Genomic DNA, 20,547 nt, shown 5'->3' on the forward strand with positions numbered 1-20,547 from the left:
GTCTCAATAGCTGTTGGTATATTTTTACATAGTGTCAAGTAAAACAGTCCAAAACTAAGGCTGACTTGGCTTTTTCCAGAACTTCCAAGTTTTACAAGTGCTTTTACATGTAAATGTGAAAAAAARCAGGGTTTAGTTACCTTGGTGCATTAAGATAGATAAGTATTTCCTTAAAGCAATCAAAAAAATCTCCAGCAACAATATGGAATGTGAAATAACAGACTTTTCTTTCTTGTTATCTTGATTTTTTCTTCTGAATAAATAAAACATTCTGATCAACTACAAATCATCTCCTTTTTGGAACAACCTCAACRTATTCTTTTATTTCAGTGACGCAGGCAGCCAATTACACTTACGAGAGAAAAGATTTGAAAGGAATATGCACAAATTAGCCCATTTTAAATTTTTAACCTCTACTATGAATAGAACGTACTGAAATKCTACGGACTTGCTAACACATATTGGAGCTACATAATTTTATGTAGCAAACACTGTTCAAAACACTTCCAGAAACCCCGAGTACAGCCTCTTTTTCTTGATAGGCATCAAATAGTTTTATTCAAAAGCCAAACTTTCTCCATATTTGGACAACAAAATTATACTGCCATCAGAAAAATGTCAGACTAGGATTCTTTAAAAAACGTTTCCCATTTTTGCTTGGATGCAATAAGTTAAATTATTTAGCTAATATGAGACTTGAATGARTATGTCTGAATAATGTCCAAACACAGACTGTTTCCATAGAAAATGTGTAACTTCAACAAAAGTATTGTTGCTGATGTTACTTGACTGGAATTGTGTTAGTCTCCACTGTTYTCCTTGTAGAAATCACATAAAAGTTGCACTATCTGGGTGTTATTCTGCCACATGCAGAGCAGACGAAGGAGGCGAACACTGAGACACAAATCCTGCCCGCTGCTGCTTTTCTCAGGGTGAGAGCAGCACATGACTCCCTGCAGCATTCCTCCAAAGCCACAAGCCGCACCCAAAGCCTAGGAGTCTTTGGCCCTTAAAACAGCTGTATTTGCAAAGACAGTTTTGCTCTTAAGGAGGAACGCAGTTTTCTACCTTTGAACATCATTAAAATCTCAGGCAAAAATATAGCAGAATCCTGGATGGGTATGTAAGCACTTGCAAGTGCCACATGTAAATGCAAAATTCAGAACAGCTTGACCACATACTGTCTTTTACCAAGGGCTTCTGCAATGACACTAGAGCTGAGGACTCACCACTGGATGATCTCAGTGATTTGGGCTTCCCAGTGGGCCACAGACTCCTTTTTATCAGCCAGGTCTCTCATCTCTTCTTCCAGCTGCCGGTTGTTCATACTTAGCCTTTCAAACATGGCTGTGAGCTGAATGAGAATTTAAACAGCTTGTTAAATATATAACTTCCTGTGACCKCTTCCTCTTATTGACTCAAAGTCACACGCACACTTGGGGCATCTGCATTAAAATTGGTACACCCTCCARAATAAATGCCATTTAACAATAAAAAACAGAATTTCTTCTTCTCATGTATGGCCTTAGTTGTCCTGAAAGGCCTTTTTTAAGGACTGGAATATATTTTTACTCTAATAAATTAGTTTCCTGAGAATTAGCCTCTAAATAACTATACAGTTCTTAGCAGGTTTCCTTGTTGCACAGTATAGAGAAGACATGCTCTGTATTGAAAAATAWAGATCAGAAGTGCAAAGCAGGAGCACAATATTTTTTACATCTCAGATAAAGCAGCCAAATCTCTCCCTTTTTTTTCAGTAACTATGGAGAATGAGAGGCTTAACACATACAGCTGTGTGTCAGTACTGAGATCCTGCAGGTGTCTCACCTTCCCCTATTTTTCATTTTAGTCATTGCAGACAGGGATATGAAATTAAATGCACATCTGTAAGTACAATATAGCATACCTAGCAATTACCTCACTTGCATTCACAAAGCTGTCATTCATACATGCACATTCTGCAAGACAAAAGCACGAGCTAACCTGAGTCGGTATTGGGGACTAAACCTCCATTATGCTAAATAATTATTCACAAAGTCATAATGGCAACCAGAGATCAGACAGACCTTTCAGGAAGGCCTGCTTAAGGGAATGAATCTCATATGAAAGGCTTCTTTTAGCAATGAAATAAATTAACAAATCAAAATGATGCAAAAATACCAATTTTTAATCTAGTCTGCCCTTTTTACTCCTAATACGACTACTTCACTGTGTATTTATCGTGTAAGTAGGCTTATCATGCAAATAGGTCTATTTCTTAAATGTCATTTGACAAGACAAATACAAAGCTAGGTAAATTAAAAAAAGAAAAAGACAAAGCAGAAAAGCTGTCAAACTGACTAGTCTCTTACTATTCTTGAACTATGCTTATATAAATCTTATACTGGTATGAAAATATACTTTAATTTGAACATTGACGTGCAAACCTTACTTTAGAGAACACTATACTTTCATCATATGTTAAAAAAAAATAATGCATTAAAGGACAGAAAAGCATAGCAAGATATGGCCAATCCATAATGAAMCTGAATAATCTGTCAAAATAAACAACAAAAAGATAACCTAAAAGCATGAAACATACTTATTCCTTGCTCAATACAATCCTCAATTAAATTGCCTTATCATTTTTATTTTTTTAGTATCTCAAAGCAACACTTAATCTCACTATTCAGGGCATGAAGCGCCCTGCTATTTCACAATAATTGACATGCAAATACATTCTATGTAATCACATCATTAACTATATATTTTTATATTTGGCTCATACATGCAAGCCCTCTTTGTCTTAAGATGAATTCTTGACAGTATCTTATCAAACTACAAAACCACAAAACTGAATTCTCACATATATATATATATATATATATACACACACACACACGCACATATATAAATGTGCACATATTCTCAAATTCAGATGCATGTACATACATGCAAAAGATCAGTTAATACAATTCTCTACTTAATCAAACTTCAATCAAAATTTCCTGCATATTATTAAATTCTGCTGCCAATTAAGAGTTATTTACAGACCATAATAGCTCTACATAGCATTCTTATATAACTAAGACCCAGCTAATCATCACTCACCTTATCAAGTTCATTTGAAAGTTTTTTGTTTTCCTCTGTTAGCAGAATCTTTTCTCGTTCGTATTTCTGTTTGAATTCTGTTTCAAATTCTTCTCTTTCACTTTGGCTAAGAAATAAAACGAAGCACAATTAAAAGGTTTCCTATTCTGAAAACAACCCCCCGTACTATTTACTTAATACATACAGATTGATGCACACTGTAGCTGAAAGAGAAGTACTATATTGTTAATCTCTCAGTCTATTAAAAGTAAGTAAAGAATGTGTTATACTCCCATTTTAGGACGGTAAGACAGTCTGTTGAATTTTATCATTAGACAATTATCTTTCTTTCACTATTGAATTAATAAAACTCCACTGAGCTAATGTTTATCAATCCACTTATACCTACTTTATTCTTTATATTGAAAAGTTCTAAATTTGCAGGGCAAAGACAGCACAGCATATTCCGAGACATTCRTGGTAAGTTCTCTGGAAGTTCAATAAAATGTTATTTTAACTCTTATACAGTTCTGCAGTTCCAGGCTGCATGTAGAATGACCTGCAAACACGACCCCATATAAAACCAGAACACACAAAAGTTAAATTAAAACACTGGGGACTGAATCACTGATGAGAAAAGTTTAAATTTGCAGTTATCTGTGGGCAATTCAGCACAGCCAGAGGACAAATGTGAACAGTTAATTCAGTTATYGTTTGCCTACTATCAGTAAGAAGTGGATGGATAACCTATACACTTGTAGTATCACCAGATTTGTGTGTTTGGATCGCTCTTTCTGAAAAGGAGTTTCAAACTAACTGTTTCCTCTAACCCTTCCCTTCTTTTGTGGGTTTCATTCAGCACACAAGAACACTTGACTTTGATTCTGTTTAATATCAACTTTAATCTTGTCCAATGAACATGAGAATCTGAAAATAAATGAAACTACAGGTCCTCTGTTTGCCAAAAACACTGTCATTTTCTTAAAGATGTGTACTCCAATGTTGTAGACTCGTAACTCCCACCTCAAATCCACTCTTTCTAGAGTCACTCTAGTTGCAGTTACAGAAAGACGATTTTGTGGCTTCCTGTATTCACTGTGACAGATAAGCAGTACACAGTTCCTCAGCAGCTCRACGAAACTGTACTATAAATACCATAGGCACAAAAATATGAATGCAGTAAATARCATTGTCCAGTCACTAAGAGGTTTGAAAAGTGCCCAGTAAAACAGTGAACTCAATACAAATAAAATCCAGGGGAATTTTGTCTTGAACACTGCAACTGATTTTGCAGAATTTCATATTGTGTCAGAGAGAAATTAAATCCTCACCTGTTTCTGAAATGTAGAACTACCACAACTGTCAAATTGCAGGAACGCCCTTAAAAGCTGCGAAGTGTCAGTGGCTACAATTAACCCAGCTAAGGGTAATGCTGGTTTGAATTTCCTATTCCTAATTTGAAATTCATTTAGGGCTTCCACTGCTCTTTGAAATCCAGTACAGCATGTTAGACTCATGGTGAAATCCTATGTTGCCAGGCTTCCTTTGAAACATAATGCTACATGCTTGCTAAGTACAGTGCTATAGTTACTGTTTAAGCTCCAAGTTTGAAATCCACCACCACTCCTTCTCTATACTAAGAAATTCCATGCATATGATGAGCCAGCTAARGAAAAGGCAGAAAAAGATAAAAGTATTGGCTGCCAGGAGAATTAACAACAGGTCTTGCTTCTGCTGGCAAGGCACAGATTCAAAGCTAACGTCTCAGGCAGTAGAACAAAGCATTTTTAATTCATTTGGTTAACTTCTTTTGTTTAGCTTTTATATATTTATGGTTATGTCTAGAGGGCTTTGTTGTTCTGTATTTGTCTAAAATTTCTTCTTCTAAAGCTCTAYGGTTCTATGTAGCCTTAAAAGCACTGGTAATAGCAGTGGCAGATTAAGGGAGCTTTAGACCAGCAAAAGACCCCAATATATTTTTAACTTCTTAATTCAAATGGTGATTTCCACTATTCCCAGTCAGATTACTATAATACATAAACAAAGGAGACAAATTTTAAACAGAGGAGAATATGGATGTAATCTATCATTGCCAATTTGGCAACCCACAGGACTGTGGCAGCTTCCATACGTATACCTTGGAATCAGCAGTGAGGAAGATCAAAATAACATACTTGCTTTGAAGCCTGGCATCCTCCTCTCCGACCAAGCTTCCTCTCCCATCTAAAATGTAGCCATTTACCTGCTCTTGAAGTTCAAGAAATCATACATGATCTAGATTTCTTCTTATCACTAAAACTGCACCAAACCATATGTAAGCAATGTGAAATACAGCTTTGTGATATCACTTTGTCACCCAGCTCTTTTACTGCAGCTGTAGAAAATGGGAAAATATTTTACCTTACCACTTCGAGAYGAAAAAAAAGTAGACCTGAAGCAAAGATCTCCAAAACCTCTGTACTTTATAAATCCAACATTAAATGACAGACTTAGAAGAAACTTCTACAAATATAATTTATTTTACAGAGTTTCCTGCACCTTTTCCTAAAATATTAGATAACTATAATTCTAAGAAATGGAGTATCATACTACATGGATCACTGGCCTAACACTGCATCCCTACATTCCCAGTTTTAAGAGTATGCAGCTTATCAGACTTTAGCAGAGGGCTATGATTGCATACAGAAAGGTAGTTTCTCTCCCTTGTTGACTTAGGTTGTTGAACTAACAAAAGCAAGAAAGCTTACATTTGAATAAAATATGGAAAAAATACCTGCTTCCAAAAATGAAGTAGAAGTCACCACAATGCACATTAAAAAAGTGCACACAGAACAGTTTTTTGACAAAGTTCTTATCRACCCTTGCTTGAATAACCTATGCAATTCCTCTAGATTACAGCCCTTATAAAGCAGTGCAGCTGCAGAATGAAGTAAAAGTCATTTTTTAAAAAGATATGCATGAAAGATCCTTTTAGATTTAAGATTTTTTCTTCCCAAACTGTATATGATTCAACCCCACCCCACAGCTATTGTTGCAGTAATTCCACTTGATTCAGCATAAAGCCTCCAGGTGCTTCCTTTTCAACCCCTTACATTGAATAACCCTGTATTGCCAGACTTACAAAAAGCTTTGTATGTCTGATTACAAAAGCCAAAAACAATGCATGAAAGGAGAAACAACAACAACAAAAAAAATCAATGTTCTTTTAAGGAAAGCCACCAAATACTATGTATCAAGCAACAATACCAATTCTTTCATTTCTCATTTTTAAGCTTCCCTTCTAATCTCTGAATCATCTGAATAATCTCTGTAGCAAATCATGAATACTCATAGTTTGAACAATTGACTTTGCATTTGTGTGGGGTCCTAATACTTGCTACAAAATTCTGCATAACTATTTAACAAAACCCAGTTGAAGGTCAGGCTTTTGTTAATCTCTCTCTATGCTTGGACATCCGACCTCATCTGCTGCTCAATCTTTTCCTGTTAAGGGCCAGAAGTTGGATTCTGGATACATGCTACACTTCTGTTCATGCTTTAAAATTTTCTCTTACCCAGCACACCTGAAATACATATGGAAATAAATACTTAAGTCACCATTCATTTTAGATTTGGATCCAGTTCATCTTTTATTTACAGAGGGAAACTTGACTGAAACTAAGTTTATGAATAGCTAGCACACAGCCAATCAACTTTGTTAAGCTATGTGTTATTTCACTGAAGTCAGACATCACGTTATAACTTTTGCAGCTATTCAATTGTGGAATGGTTCTGATAAAACTGAAAGAGGATTGTGAGCTGATCAGCATGTGGAAGCATGACCTTTAAGAAAAGTTTAGCCTGCAGAAAGAGGTATTAATGGTTCTTTATAGAGCGTTCTTCCTTCTGTGACGCTACTTAACTGACGTGGCAATAGAAGTACTGTACTATTATCTTTATGTATTACAAAACARTGTAATCTTTTCTGCATTTATAACTCACAGGTTAGAAATAGCATCAAGTTGTGGTACAATGGAAACACATTGCTGATAAAAATTTTACTTTGCATTCTAGAACAAAGCAGCAACTTACTGTAAAAATATGTTCAAGGTATGAATAGCTACATTCTAAGAATAAATGGTTCATCTATTGCATTCTAAGCTATGTGATCTACTTTTTCCCCAGGAAACACTTTACCAGAGAAGCTGGCAAACTATTTGCACAATTTTTTTTAATGCTTTTATTTTATTTACAACTTATARTCAAGGATTCGCTACAGCTTGGCTAAGCTTTGAATAAGAGCTTCTCCTTTAGGGATTTTCTAACATCCCATCTTACTACAGCAGGAAAAAGAAGCATCTATACCAGTGTCTATACAGCACTCTGAATTTTTTTATGAATGGAAGTGATGAATATATTCAAGTCATGACTTTTACTATTTGCAGTACCACATTATCCAATAGGAAAATTTGTTTTTATTGAAGAATGCCTCAAGGAACATTCTCAAGGCCAGTTATTAACTCCACCACGTGGGAAAGAAGAGATCAGGTCTCTGACAAATGACATGTCAGAAGAGATAAAGAAGCTTATGCCTATTAGTCTGATGACTGATGTTAACACTAGATGGAACCCAGCATGGATTAGCCTTAGTCTGCATTAAGTAACTGTTCCTGTGCTGGCAGAAATGTAAGCAATACTTGACCTCTAACACATTAGTTTTGCATCAAAAGATGAAAATACTAAATAGAAAAAATGCCAAAAAAACTACTTAAAACTTCAGCATAAGCTTCAGGAGTCAACTTACCCTAAATTACAAGCCTGCAATTCAAGKTACATACCTAGGAGCAGTCAGCCAGTGCAAGAATTCGGGTGCAAAATTAACTTTCAGATCAGAGTTCAGTGGGGTTTTTTTTCTGTTTTCAAAGGTGACAAGTGTACAGACTTCAGCTACTTTATATTCAACCATGGCATTAAATCAGCCAACACACACCTGTCTGTACTGTAATTCTGGAAGTGATAGTGTGTTTGGAAACATACAGGCAAACTTGAAAAAGGTTCAAACTTAAAGGTAAATGACATAACTCACTTTTCTCTTCTGGTTTTTTCTAGCTTGTCTTTCAAAATCATGATCTCTTTCTTGAGGGCAAGCTGTTGGCTCTCTGCATCCCGTAGTTCTTTCTTTAGATTTTTTATTTCATTAGCATGCATTATTTCTCGTTTAGATAGTTCTTCTTCATAGAAAACATTCTTCTTTTCCAGGTCTGCCTTTAATTTAGTGATTTCTTGCTGGTGTTCTATACTGCTTACTCCAGGTGAGCGACCAATCTGCTTTTGCTAAAAACAAACAGCTCCAGGTTAGTGCTCAAGAATTCTGAAGCAGATGCTTAACAAAAACTCATTATTCAAAGTGTACATTTAGAAAATAATCCCATTACATTTTTTGGAAGTGTGTTAGAGCATAAAACTGAACTGTACTTTATCGTTTTGTGATTTAAATGTAATAATAATTTCCAAGCCACTGTAAATTTCATCATCACTTTGAACATCACAGGCCACTTTCTGACTCCCCTTAAATGCAGTCAGAAAGGGTTTGAAGAACTATAAGATATTCAGGCTCTCACTCGTTTGGTTAACAGCAACAGGATCAATGACTTTCATGAACGGAGAATAAGGATCAAGATATACAGTGAATATATTTCAAAGAAAAAATAATTTATGAAAATGCCATATAGAGGCAAGCACAGACTTAACTGAAGGCCAAAATCCAGGCACAAGAACACTACATGAACTGCATCAGTCAGGATGGAAGCCTGACCTCTTTATTTAAACTGACCATTTCCATCATAGTGGGTTAATAGCAAAAACAAGCTTTAAACAATAAGAGTAATTACTTCACTTTTTGCAGCTGCATAGCTCTCTTAGTGAGGTCTTCTGGTATTTCAATAGTCTTTACACATTGCTTCAGGATACAYACATTTGCACCAAATGCTGCACTCACTAAACTCAATGTCCTGCCATAACATAGAGGAGGAGCAAGATCAGGTTCAAAATGAGATATTAGTATGACATGTACTGAAATCCAAGTATGGAAATACTTTTTAACGTAAACATGTGTGTAACTTCATTTGGATTCTTTTCTCTGTGTGCCTGCCTGCCTGCCTGCCTGCCTGTGTGTGTGTGTGTGTGTGTGTGTGTGTTTTTAGTAATTAAGTTGATCTAAAGAAATAAAGAAAATTACTTAATAAAAGTACTATGCTTTAAGAAAGAGCAAGTAACTCAAAAACCTACAACTTTATGGTGACTGTCTCACATCTTTACAAGGAGCTAAGATATTTAGTTGATTATACCGACATTCTTATCATGAGGTATTACAATCCTCTCAGTCACTCTTAATTAATTGTGGGTCTGAGCAGCTTTCTTTTGCTGATGTAGGAACAAACTTTAAGAGCTGAGTGTCACTGCAGAATGTTCAGACACTCTGAATTTCTGCCACATCGACTTCTGTGAGAAACCGAGGCCTTCCTGCTAGGGCYAGCAGGAGACCACAACCAGCCCCTAATGTGTGAGCTAGGTATTTACTACTCCCTCACTGCTTTCTCTAACTCAGTCTCATCAAAATGAGCTTCTGTTTTGACTCCTTAAACAAGAGTAAAATCCTGCCCTTAGGACACAGAACAGTAAATCAGAAAGGAGATGCCACCCTAAGAGGAGACGGTTTGAAGAAGAGATTTTTTTAAAAAAAAAAGTATAGGAATTTTCTTTCACACAGAGGTAGTTAACCACCGACTTTGTCTGTTACTGTGTGACTTGTCTACATGCATAGGACTTTGGAGCAGGGAAAAATCTCGAGTTTTGAAACATCATCTGTCAGATATCTAAGTTGTTTAATTGTATTTCACCATTAYAGCAAGACATCATTAACATTATAAACAGACGCTGGAGTAGGAGAGAGAGGGGGTGGTACTGTACAGTGGCTTAGAGAACAGCAGTAATATAGTAAACAGAAAGTATGTTTCGAATTGGTCTGAATATGAACTCTAAATAAGTATCTTCATACATGCCTGCTTCAAGTGGACAAATGATGCAGCTGAAACATAATGCATCTCTTGGCACACAGCTATGCAGATGTTCTAACTTCACAGGGGAATTTTTCCCTCCCTCTTTCCCAATCTCTCTTCCATGTGCAAAAAAAACTCCACATAGTAGCTCTGTCATTAAGCAATTGTGAAGCTGAATAATCCAGAATGACAGTGATGTTATAAATATTATTATGTGTACTGAAATGTATTATCACATACTATGGATATTGTAATTGCTGCACTAAAGGCCATCAAATTTTGCACTCGAAGAATAAAGAATAACAACCACTAAATAGAGCAATGCTATGATCTGCAATCACAGAGCAAACAGCATGGAAAAACTTACTATTTAAGCAATCTAATCCTAACTGAACATACCATTGAAGTTTTTGGAAGACTTCTGACTCAGCTTTAATGAGATCAGTCTTTGGTAACAAGTGGTATTTTGGTCTGCTCCAAGCCTCATATGCTGCACTTTACAAACAGTAATAGTATCCCCTTGGTAAAAATATGAAGTATCTTTCTTAGGAGAGTGACTCTAATAGCATGAAGTTTTTATGATATAAATATTTGCCAAGTGCAGCATGTCAAGAAAGTCAGAATCTTCCTTATTAATATTTGGATTACTATATTCTTACTCTCAATTGAATAATCTCTTGTTGCTCAGATAGGAAGGAAAGAGTTCAGAAATTTATTTTAACATGCTACCTAAATGTAACATACAGAATTTATTCCAAAATTGCTTGAAATAAGCTTATAAAAGATTTAATGAAAAACTAACACTACCATACAAATTAGCACCCCAAATTGCCTAGTTCCCCTAAAACAGACTCTCCCAACACCTTTCCTGTACACCTAATTGTTCCTCTACAGTCCAGAAACACCTGGAAGAATATGCTTATTTTGAAACCCAGTCATATGAACATACTGAAAATACCTAACAACAGAAAAAAGATAAAATGTTGGTGATATTTCTTGCATTAAAAAAGTAAGCCCCTTGCCTATGCAATCTAAATTCCACCTGCATCCCTGAGCCAGTGTTTGTCACTGTCTGCATGCCTCTGAATGCCTAAATCCAGCAGTTAATTTCTTATTAACTTGCATATGTGCCAAGAGATGCACAAAGTACTGGGATTTAGGCGGAATTTTGGCTGCCTGAATATAACTCCAAAGGTTTACAACAAAGTTTAGTAAAGTAAACAGGTTATGAGCCTGCTGACACTGTCATAACCACAACCTCCTGGTRCAACAAGATCCAGGTGCAACAAGATCCAGGAGATCACTTACTACTGTGTAGAGAAGCAGTTTCAAATCCATGTCCTACTTGTTCCACCAAGTGCCCTGAAGTCCTAGTACTGGAGGATTTGGTGAATAACAGTTCTGCATTCACCTTATCCACTGCCTTCATGATTCTGTAAACCTCAATCACAATTTCCCTTCAGCTTCCTCCTCTCCAAATTGAAAAGCCACACTATTTTTAGACATTCCTTGAAAGGCCATTGCTCCATCCTCTTGATCATTTTAGTGGCCTTTATCAGTGACTTCTCTAACTTTACTCCATTCTTCCTGAAATGAGGAGATGAAACTACCCATAGTACAGAACATGTGAGTGCAGTTGAGTTTTATTCAGCAGCCAAATGATTCTCTTTTGTTCTCAGAAGCTTTCCTGATGATGTCCTCTATTTTATTTTTTTTTTTTTTTTTATGGGGGTTTTTTTTTTTTTTTTTTTTTTTTTTGGGGGGGGGGCTTTTTCAGCTGCTGCTGTATAGTGAGCAATGACTTTGGAGAACTGCCAGCAATGACTCCAAGAGTTCTTTCCTAACTTGTAATTGCCAGTCCCAAGTTTAGTACCGTATAGGTCTGGTTTAGATTGTTTTTCCACTCAGTGTATAACCCTACGTTTTAGCTACACTGCTACCTTTTTGCTCACTCAGTTCTCTGAATCTCTTCTGAGATTCCTTTGCTATCTGTGTGGTGTTTGCCCACCTGGAAGAGCCCAGTACCATCCATGACCTCTCTGCGTTATTAATGAAGATGCTGAATAAAACTGGCCATTGGTTTGACCCTGGGGACCCCTCCGCTCACTCTTCTCTATCGTGACAAGCAACTGCTAAGTCTTCTCCTTTGCTCCCAGTTCCTTACAAACTTCAAATCCACAAAAATTTCCTTCAGTCCCACAACAATTTAGCTTCCTTAATGATCTTTGGTGTCAAAGCCCAACAAAGGTTTTCAAAAATCCTAATACACAGCAACCACTGGATCTCCTCTGTCCACATGTTTACTGATTTCCTCACAGAACACCAGCAGGTCAGTGCAGACAGAAGCCAGACTGACTCCTCCCCGAAAGGCTCTGTTAGATCCCCTAGCTCGCTGATCTTAATCTTTACCACAGCGAGCTATTTGGAATGAGAGGGTGCATATCTGGGCCAGTTATTCTTTCATGTCTGAGTTCCTTCACATCTAGGTGAAGGCCATCTGTTTGGGTGATTTCATATCTAACTCATCTGTCTGTTCCTGCAGATCTACCCTAGAGTGATCCAGACCATCTCATATACCTGATACAAAGAATGCATTGTGTGTGKCATGTGCATGGCAATCTCCCTACAACTTCAGCAGTAAAGTCTGACATGCAAAAATAAATAAATAAATAAATGAAACTTCTCTGCCATGGCTCTACCAACCCAGAGWACCCCCTGCCTATCCTGACAACAAGTAGTTCCACCAGCTTCCTAAGGTGGCTTCCTGCTTTTTATTTAAAGAACTTCACACAATCAGTTTGAGCATCCTTTGCAAAATGCTTTCCAAATTCTTTTTTTAGCCCACAACATCCTGTTTRCATTTAACCTGCCATGACTTATGGGCTTCCCTGTTCCCCGCATTTGGGTAAACTTTCCATTTCTTAAATGCTGACCTCTTCCCTCTGATAGCATCCTGAACTTGCAGTATCACAACCTCACATGATTCAAAGTGTACTTACTGTAGTGCACAAAAATATTAAGAAAGCTACAAGTCCTCTTTGCTGTTCTGATAAACTCGTCCTGCTCTCATAAACCAGGATGCCATTTATCCTTAACATCTGCAATAAAATTCCCCTCACCTCCTAAACTGTCATACAAACTCTTTGCTGACAATGAAGATATACGAAAACAGAAGAAGCACATCTTAATTTTCAGAAAGTAACCTGAATACACAGCTATAGYTTTATGAATCCAAATTCCATGACAAAATTTATTTATTTATTTTTCACTTAACAGTGGAAGACAAAATAAAAGAATGTGTGCAAAAAAACCCCTTCTGAATAGTGACTTAATATTGACTAATGTCCCACAAATTCTAATAATAAAACTGTTATTCATGTTAAATTAAACTCAGAATAAATGCAGTCTGATATTTTACACAAAACATTTAGACTCATACTACTGGGTGAAACATCAGTAGCAGAATCTTGCTGTGAATGAACAGCAACCTTCATGTGGAAATTATAAAGCCTTCTTATTCAAGCCATCATCTGCAAGATTTTTGAGAAAGTTTTATTTCTTCAGAATACTACATTACAATACTAAATCACAGAATAAAATAACAATGTTCTTGGCTTACTTAAATGTCTGTTCCTAAAAACACATATATATGTGAGCCATCTTATCAAAATAAACAACACTCTTCATGACCAAAGCTACTCTTGRGCATAAATGTCTCAACTTCTGATTGAGATAGAGAATACACTAAAGCTTTTCCTTTGCAGTTACATCAGTTCACATCTATTATTGGGAAACCCATCTTTATTTTGGTTTACATGATAAGGAAAAATAGCGCACAAAACACCTCTATAGAAATATGCTTTGACTGCAAGCTCATCTTCAAACAYTCAATCATCCTAAACTAAAAATCTGCTTTTAACAGGGTAAGTTAAACAAACTAATTATGGAAACAAATTGGTAAGAAATCAAGAAAGGCAAGATGTTGCTRTAGAGAAATGCTTTGGTGAACAGTGAACACACCGGTCTGAAAAGTACATTAGGTAAATGTTCATTTTTCTGGATAATAATACAATTCATGTTTGTAGTAGCATTCAGCATCAAGTGAAATGATAAACTGACCATTTATTTTTGTCCTATATCTGAAAACAATCAAACAGATCCAGTCCTAGTTGGCTAGTAAGTTTGCAGGTGTTAATATCAAAACAGACTAACCTTTAGACCTTCTACTTCGCTTTCCAACTGTTTAGAGTACTGCTCACTTCTCTCTCGCAATTTCCTGTCTTTGGATGCCTCAGCAGCTGCGGCTTCAGCTTGGACTTCCAGCTACAAAAGTACATACATTTTTAATAGGTAGGATGCTTACTTTATATTTTTCAAAAYGTATTCATGGTTTTTGATATATGAGACAAATCTTTAACACTAMAATGGGCATTTCAAATCCTTAGAAAAGAAAAAAATGGATATTGTTTGAAATGACAATAAAAGAGTTAAAAATTTACAGATAACTTTTTTTAAATTGCTTTGTCAAAAAACCTTATATACAACTAGTATTTCATAGATTCTAAACAGTCTTCTTACTACTTACTTCTTTTTTTATTCTCTCTGTTCTGCGTAACTCTTGCCTTAAACTTTCTACTTTTTGCATCACCACTTCCATTTCTTCCTCCTTATCTCGGAGCTGGCGGGCAAGCTTTTGTTTTTGAGAGTGCAAGTCTGTCAGCCGCTCATTCATCTCTGAGAACTCCTGCATTGCCAATTTCCGCTGGCTGTGTGCATCTTTCAGCTCTTTGGCTTGGGATTTTAATCTGTCACTAGACTCTGCCAGTTCCTACAGTTTAAAAAAAGAATTAAGTAATAAACCTAGAAAGCTGAAAGGCCAATTTTGTCTTTGGATGCGCATCTAAGACCTTTTCCAGAGTGAATAGAAAACACATATTCATTTCTTTTGATGAATGCATCTATGACACAGATTGTATGCTTCTTTATATAAGGAAAGAGGCCAAGTTTTAAACTACTTAAGTCAGTAAAACTGCTTTAACTTAGACCAAGTTTGAATTTGGTCCATTATTACAGGTTCAATATAAAGGCTTTCAAACACTCGCATTAAAATATAAAAATACCTTGCTGTCTTAATTAAAAATGTCATTGGCTTAGTTTTTCAAGAACAACTTACATGAGTAAAAAGAGTAGTATTTACCTCAACTGTTAAACAACAACAAAAGTATGTGGATTAATTGAATAGAAATCTGCTCTATGAAAACTTCATCCTCAGAAGCTTTTGGAAACTAACTTGCACATGGTTATTATGATTTCCACACACCATACCATGATATCAATATTACAGAAAGTTTCAGGTCACAAAACACTGTAATGATTAGCAGTAACATACAAGAATTATTCCTTTAAAAGAGCCCACAAGAAATAATACAGCTAGTGCTGTGATAACTCTATAACATAATACCTTGTCAAAGCTGCCTGCATTCTCTATCTTTGCCACTACACAAAGACTGAGGGACCACAAGCGTTTAAATAGTTTAATGATGTTCAGCCAAAGTGGAGCTGAACAAAGAAGCAAAGAAAAATAAGGCTTGAGGATGAAAAGAAAAGTGGCAGGAAGAATTAACATTTGGCACTGTTGACATCTATACAAATTTAGAAGCATTTTCTGAGGTTGCTAAAAGAGGTCCTAATCACCGCAAGTTGTTTTGGAAAAAGGGATGGTCTTCCTTGGGCAAACTGGAAGCTTTCAAGGTTTTTAAAACTTTATGGATTAAAAGGAACAAGATTGCATACAGTTAGCAGTTTAATGTAGACTCTAAAACACTGGGCTATTTTTCACCATGATGAAAGGCTGATGCATTTTGCCCCCTATTACAATTTCAAATTGATTTAACCACAAATACAAGGTACCCCATAAAAGATAGTATGTTATAAGCAAGAAAATAAGGAATTTGAGGGATAGAAAAGAAGAAAGAAGAAAACAAAACTAACATGTTTTTACTGCAGTTATTTCAAAATATTTTTCAGTCTTCACGTTTGGGGAATTTTTCACATCTCTCTTCTGGAAACATTTCCAAGTCACAGAGTGTCTCCTTAATACCATGTTCTGAACATCTTTTCCCTGCTACTCTCAATCACACTTCAGATTATATTAGTTGCACATAAGAAGAATAGTTCATTACACTTATCTGAGGCCACAAAGCTGCCTTTGCAGCCAACATGCAATTTGCATCATGCAGGCTGACATTTGTGCCTTTAAAAAAAGAAAATTAGAAAGCAAAAATAGATTACATTACACATCTGTTATCTACTCGTTAATTCTAAAATTGAAATAGTTATTTCAGGCTAAATGAACAAAAGTGAACTACTCTTCAGGTTTAGAAAAATTGCTGAAAAAATGCTTTTACCTTATTAAGATCTTCCCTCTCCTGCTTCAGCGTTCTGACCTGTTTCTCAAAAGCCTTTATTTGCCTGGCAGCATCGTCTAGTTCACGCCGCGCAGTGCTGGCCTCCTCAAGCTGTTGTTCCAGTTGACCAGAATCTAGAGAAAGCAGCACACTTCTCACTACGTCGCAGAAAAYGTTCTTCTTTTAGAACACCCTTTCAGCATGGTCTAACTGGTTTGAAACTCTTATAGTTAATGCTGGTTTCAGTTTTATCTCAAACTAATACTACTGTTATCATTTGACTTTTTTAAACTGTGATGTAAAATATAATACATCTTTTATTACAATGTATCATAATTAAAAACAGTCTACCCCCACTTCATCTCCCCAGAAAAAAAACAGTAAGAGTAATRGGTCATTCAAGAGCTGGCAAGTCTTCTCCTGCTTATACAGTTAAAATTAATTTCAGATGATTTTACTTATTTCTAGTGTTAAAACAATTTGTGTTTATGTGGCCTGCTTTATTACTACTGTAAATATAGAAAAACTACTACCGGCAGTTTCCTACAAACTGTTAATCATCTACAAAATTAAAGTAGATTTCTAAGACACAACCAAATAAATGTCACAAAATGCTCAAATGCTAAAATATTAAAAGTTGAAATCCCTAAAGTGTAACAGTCAACTGAAAATTTCATGAGAGAGAGGGGAAAAAAAAAGAAAAAGAAAAAGCAAGCTTTTTCTTTCTAATCCTTTACTTAAAAATATGTATTAAAAGCAAGATGGTAGATTAATTACCAGTTCTATGAAATCACTGGATGCTTTGCCTTTGATTTCAATTGAAGCAGGATATGCATTTAATTATACAGGAACTCATCCATACTCTTACTAAGAGCCTTTTGCTACATTGTCACAAATGCAGACATTTGTGCCATCTCTAAGATCCATCTCTAAGACTGGCTCTTAGAGAAACCAAACACTAAAATATACACATTCTTAAGAGCTGTAATTTCTGGAACACAAGAATATTGTAAGCAAATGAATAACAATTTACTTGTACCATATAAATATTCACTGCTGTTTTAATTCATTGACCCTTGCTTAAAACTTTAAAAGAATGCATTTCAATTACAGCTATAGCTCAATGCCAGAAATTATTCACTGCCTGTCTCATGTAGTCTACCCTGAAGTCACCAGCAAATAAGTAAGTTTATATGTTGCTCTGCTGAGCCAAGATAAATTTCTTCTGTGCATGAACTACTTTGTTCCATAGCTTAATTTCTTCCTCTATTGCTGTTCTTTACATATTTGGCAATATTAAGGATTCCTCAAAGTTTTCTCTTGTGTAACTTTGAGAACAAAAATTRTAACTTTGACCTCAAAAATTGAAAGCATATGCTAGCTTGTAATTTCCTGTGAAACTAGATAGACAAAAAATGTTATATTTTTCTAAGATCCCACTGGTGACACTCTTGAATTTGACACAATTTCTTGTTCATTTTTATTACCTTTTTAAACAGGTGTTTACACTTATAGCTCCAGAAGAGGGAGTAAAACAGGTGAAAGACAAAAAAATGGTTGTGACATATGAGTAGTAAATGATAGTTCCTCATCTAAACATCCTAATGGTTGCTAGCTTTTTAACTAATATATGCAAACTCTCACTGTACAATGTTATTATGTTACATTAAATTAATTACCCGAGAGACGACCCCAAAGCATGAAGTTCAGCTCTGTATCTGAACTGAACCTCCTTAAAGTTCATCAAACCTAGATCTGGAATTTAGATATAAAGGCCATCCAGGAAGCTTGGAACTAGCTCCCCTAAATTTGGAAGCATTCAGACATGAGCATCTAGTTTGTGCTTGTCTCCTGTCCATCACTTAGTTTTAAAATCTATCTCACAAAAAAAAMCCCATAAAATCATGTAAAATACAATACTCTCTTTTCCCCAAATCTATCAAATTAGAACTGATTTGTTACAGTTCAAGGCACAAATGACTGCCTTCMATTTAATGATTGTACTGCGGGACCAGATAAGGCATTCAAGTATGTAACAAGAAAGTTATACAATGACTGAAGATAGATTAGATGACTCCACATCTTTCTTATTTGATCACATTTTTCACTTCCAGTCCAACAGTAAGAGTACACACTTTGTGAGGAATAAATATACAAATATGATATATGGACGGTGAAACAGAGCATTCATAATGACTGCTTAAGTGAAAATCTTCTCAATATTAACTGCCTTCACCAGACATTGCCTTCTCCTAAATCTGAAAAATGGTATCAGTTGTGCTGGTGAATTTTCCCACATCACTTTTTATTTTTTTATTACCAAAGAGAGCAATATCTACAGGAACGAGCTAAAATCTAACCTGCCACTGACTAAGTCACTAATATAAATATTACTTAAAGTTCATCCTACTGCTTTTCTATGAAGGGCTCATCTTATCCAAAAGCTGTTCTAACGTATGCTGCTTTCCAGCATGTATTAATATAYGCTGATCATGTCCTCTTTCTCTTCATTACAGCAGTAACTGGAGGGACATTTGGCTGGAGTGAAGCTTCACAGAAACCTYTGTCCTGATGCAGAGCCAGCAAGGCATCGCTCAGCCCGGAGCGACCCCCCCCGAGCTAGCTAAGCCATGTTCACATGCTACAATAACGCTTACGGTGACGATACAAAATCGCTGCCTCACAACAGACAAACTGTCCAACTGTACATCTGTAACACAGACTTTTTGAGACAACATGATATTAACAGCATGGTTACGTGTTGCAGTCCACAGTGCCTAATTAAAGCACTGAGATACTTGACAGTCGCGTTTTTCAGATACCACAAAATCTTCAAGAACTCTCAGAAGTAAAGGAATCGAACGGAAAGGAAAGGAAGGTTCACTTCCCCGAGCCACAACAGCTCCCTGATCCTAGAACTGAAAGGCGGCTCTTCCCCCCTCATCTCTCCTGGTGTGCTCTTACTGCCCACCTTGTGCTGGCTTATCGATTACTCCCAGAGTTGACCAAATCCTATTTAACCAGATAGTTGTTTCCTCTTTTAAGTGAGAGAATCATTCAGTAAGAGTACAAAAAGTGCAGAAGGGGATGAGAGGCCAAAAAGCTGAGAGCAGGACAGATAGGAAGGTAGTAACAATTCAACCCATTTCGGCGTAGTAAGCCGTTTGGTCAGGTCTGCTGCTTGTGAACCCACAACCTTACAACCCAAACTGTGTCACTGTTGTTTCATGCATATAGCCCGCTTCCCAGATAACTCACACTCTTCTAATGTACCATTCCAAGAAAATACTCAGAAAAATCACATCTCTAGYGTGAACTGGCTTTTACTCCACATCCAGTTATAAAGCACTAAGCAAAAGCAGCTGTGAATCTCCCTGGTTTTCAAAAACGAACAAGGGGCTACTTGATGTGCTGTGATTAGCAGTAACATTCTGAGCAGAAATGATCAACTGCAACCTTGTAACTGATTCCTATTAGTATCCAGGTTACATTTCCRGGTTACGTGAACAGTAATAATTTGTCTTCCTAATTTGAAAATACATAGGTGGAACGGTCTGTAACATTGCTATCATTCACCTTTGAAATACTACGCAAAACTTCAATTTATGTTCATCAATGACTTTTTAAATGCATTTTCTGTGCAGAAATAGTAATTTAACAAATTACAAACTCAGCCCTCTGCACAAAAATTTGGAAAAAAGACCCATGAAGTTATCACTGAGGCAAAGAAGTACCTTAGCAGGAGGTGGAACAAACTTCCCCGTATACAATCCATACCACTAGGAAAACTTTTCCAGTTTCTCTTTTTACGTGCCATAGGAGTAAAAAATGTTACAGTTCCCAAAGGCATTGTCAGCACACCTGAAAACTAGAGAGTGCTGGAAGGAAAGGACAGTTCTGCAGGGAAATGTGAACGTTGCCAAGTGTTGTGAGGAGCAGCAGAGGCCGAGCCCAGGAGCGCTAGTGGAGCAGCCCAGATCAATGGCTATTTTAAGAATATTGGTTGAATAAGAACTGCAGGACAAAGCAAATAG

The 20,547-nt window shown here is 36.3% G+C and overlaps 1 protein-coding gene across 4 annotated transcripts in view; it reads right to left on the minus strand.

The window, feature by feature from the left end:
• The window catches only part of CDC42BPA (CDC42 binding protein kinase alpha), a 189,823-nt gene that overhangs the window by 54,829 nt on the left and 114,447 nt on the right, over nt 1-20,547 (minus strand). For 3 of the 4 annotated variants that reach the window (XM_085325806.1, XM_085325809.1, XM_085325808.1), the window contains exons 13-18: nt 16,514-16,647; nt 14,692-14,934; nt 14,319-14,429; nt 8,135-8,382; nt 3,091-3,196; nt 1,230-1,354 (exon numbers count right to left, since the gene is read on the minus strand). In XM_085325806.1, coding sequence (XP_085181932.1) covers nt 1,230-1,354; nt 3,091-3,196; nt 8,135-8,382; nt 14,319-14,429; nt 14,692-14,934; nt 16,514-16,647 — 967 coding nt within the window. The remainder of the gene's footprint in view (nt 1-1,229; nt 1,355-3,090; nt 3,197-8,134; nt 8,383-14,318; nt 14,430-14,691; nt 14,935-16,513; nt 16,648-20,547) is intronic. The other variant, XM_085325807.1, reaches the window with a different exon arrangement.

Source organism: Rhea americana, unplaced genomic scaffold (genome assembly GCF_003343005.1).
Source record: "Rhea americana isolate MKP2758 unplaced genomic scaffold, rheAme1 scaffold_123, whole genome shotgun sequence".
Classification (NCBI taxonomy): domain Eukaryota; kingdom Metazoa; phylum Chordata; class Aves; order Rheiformes; family Rheidae; genus Rhea; species Rhea americana.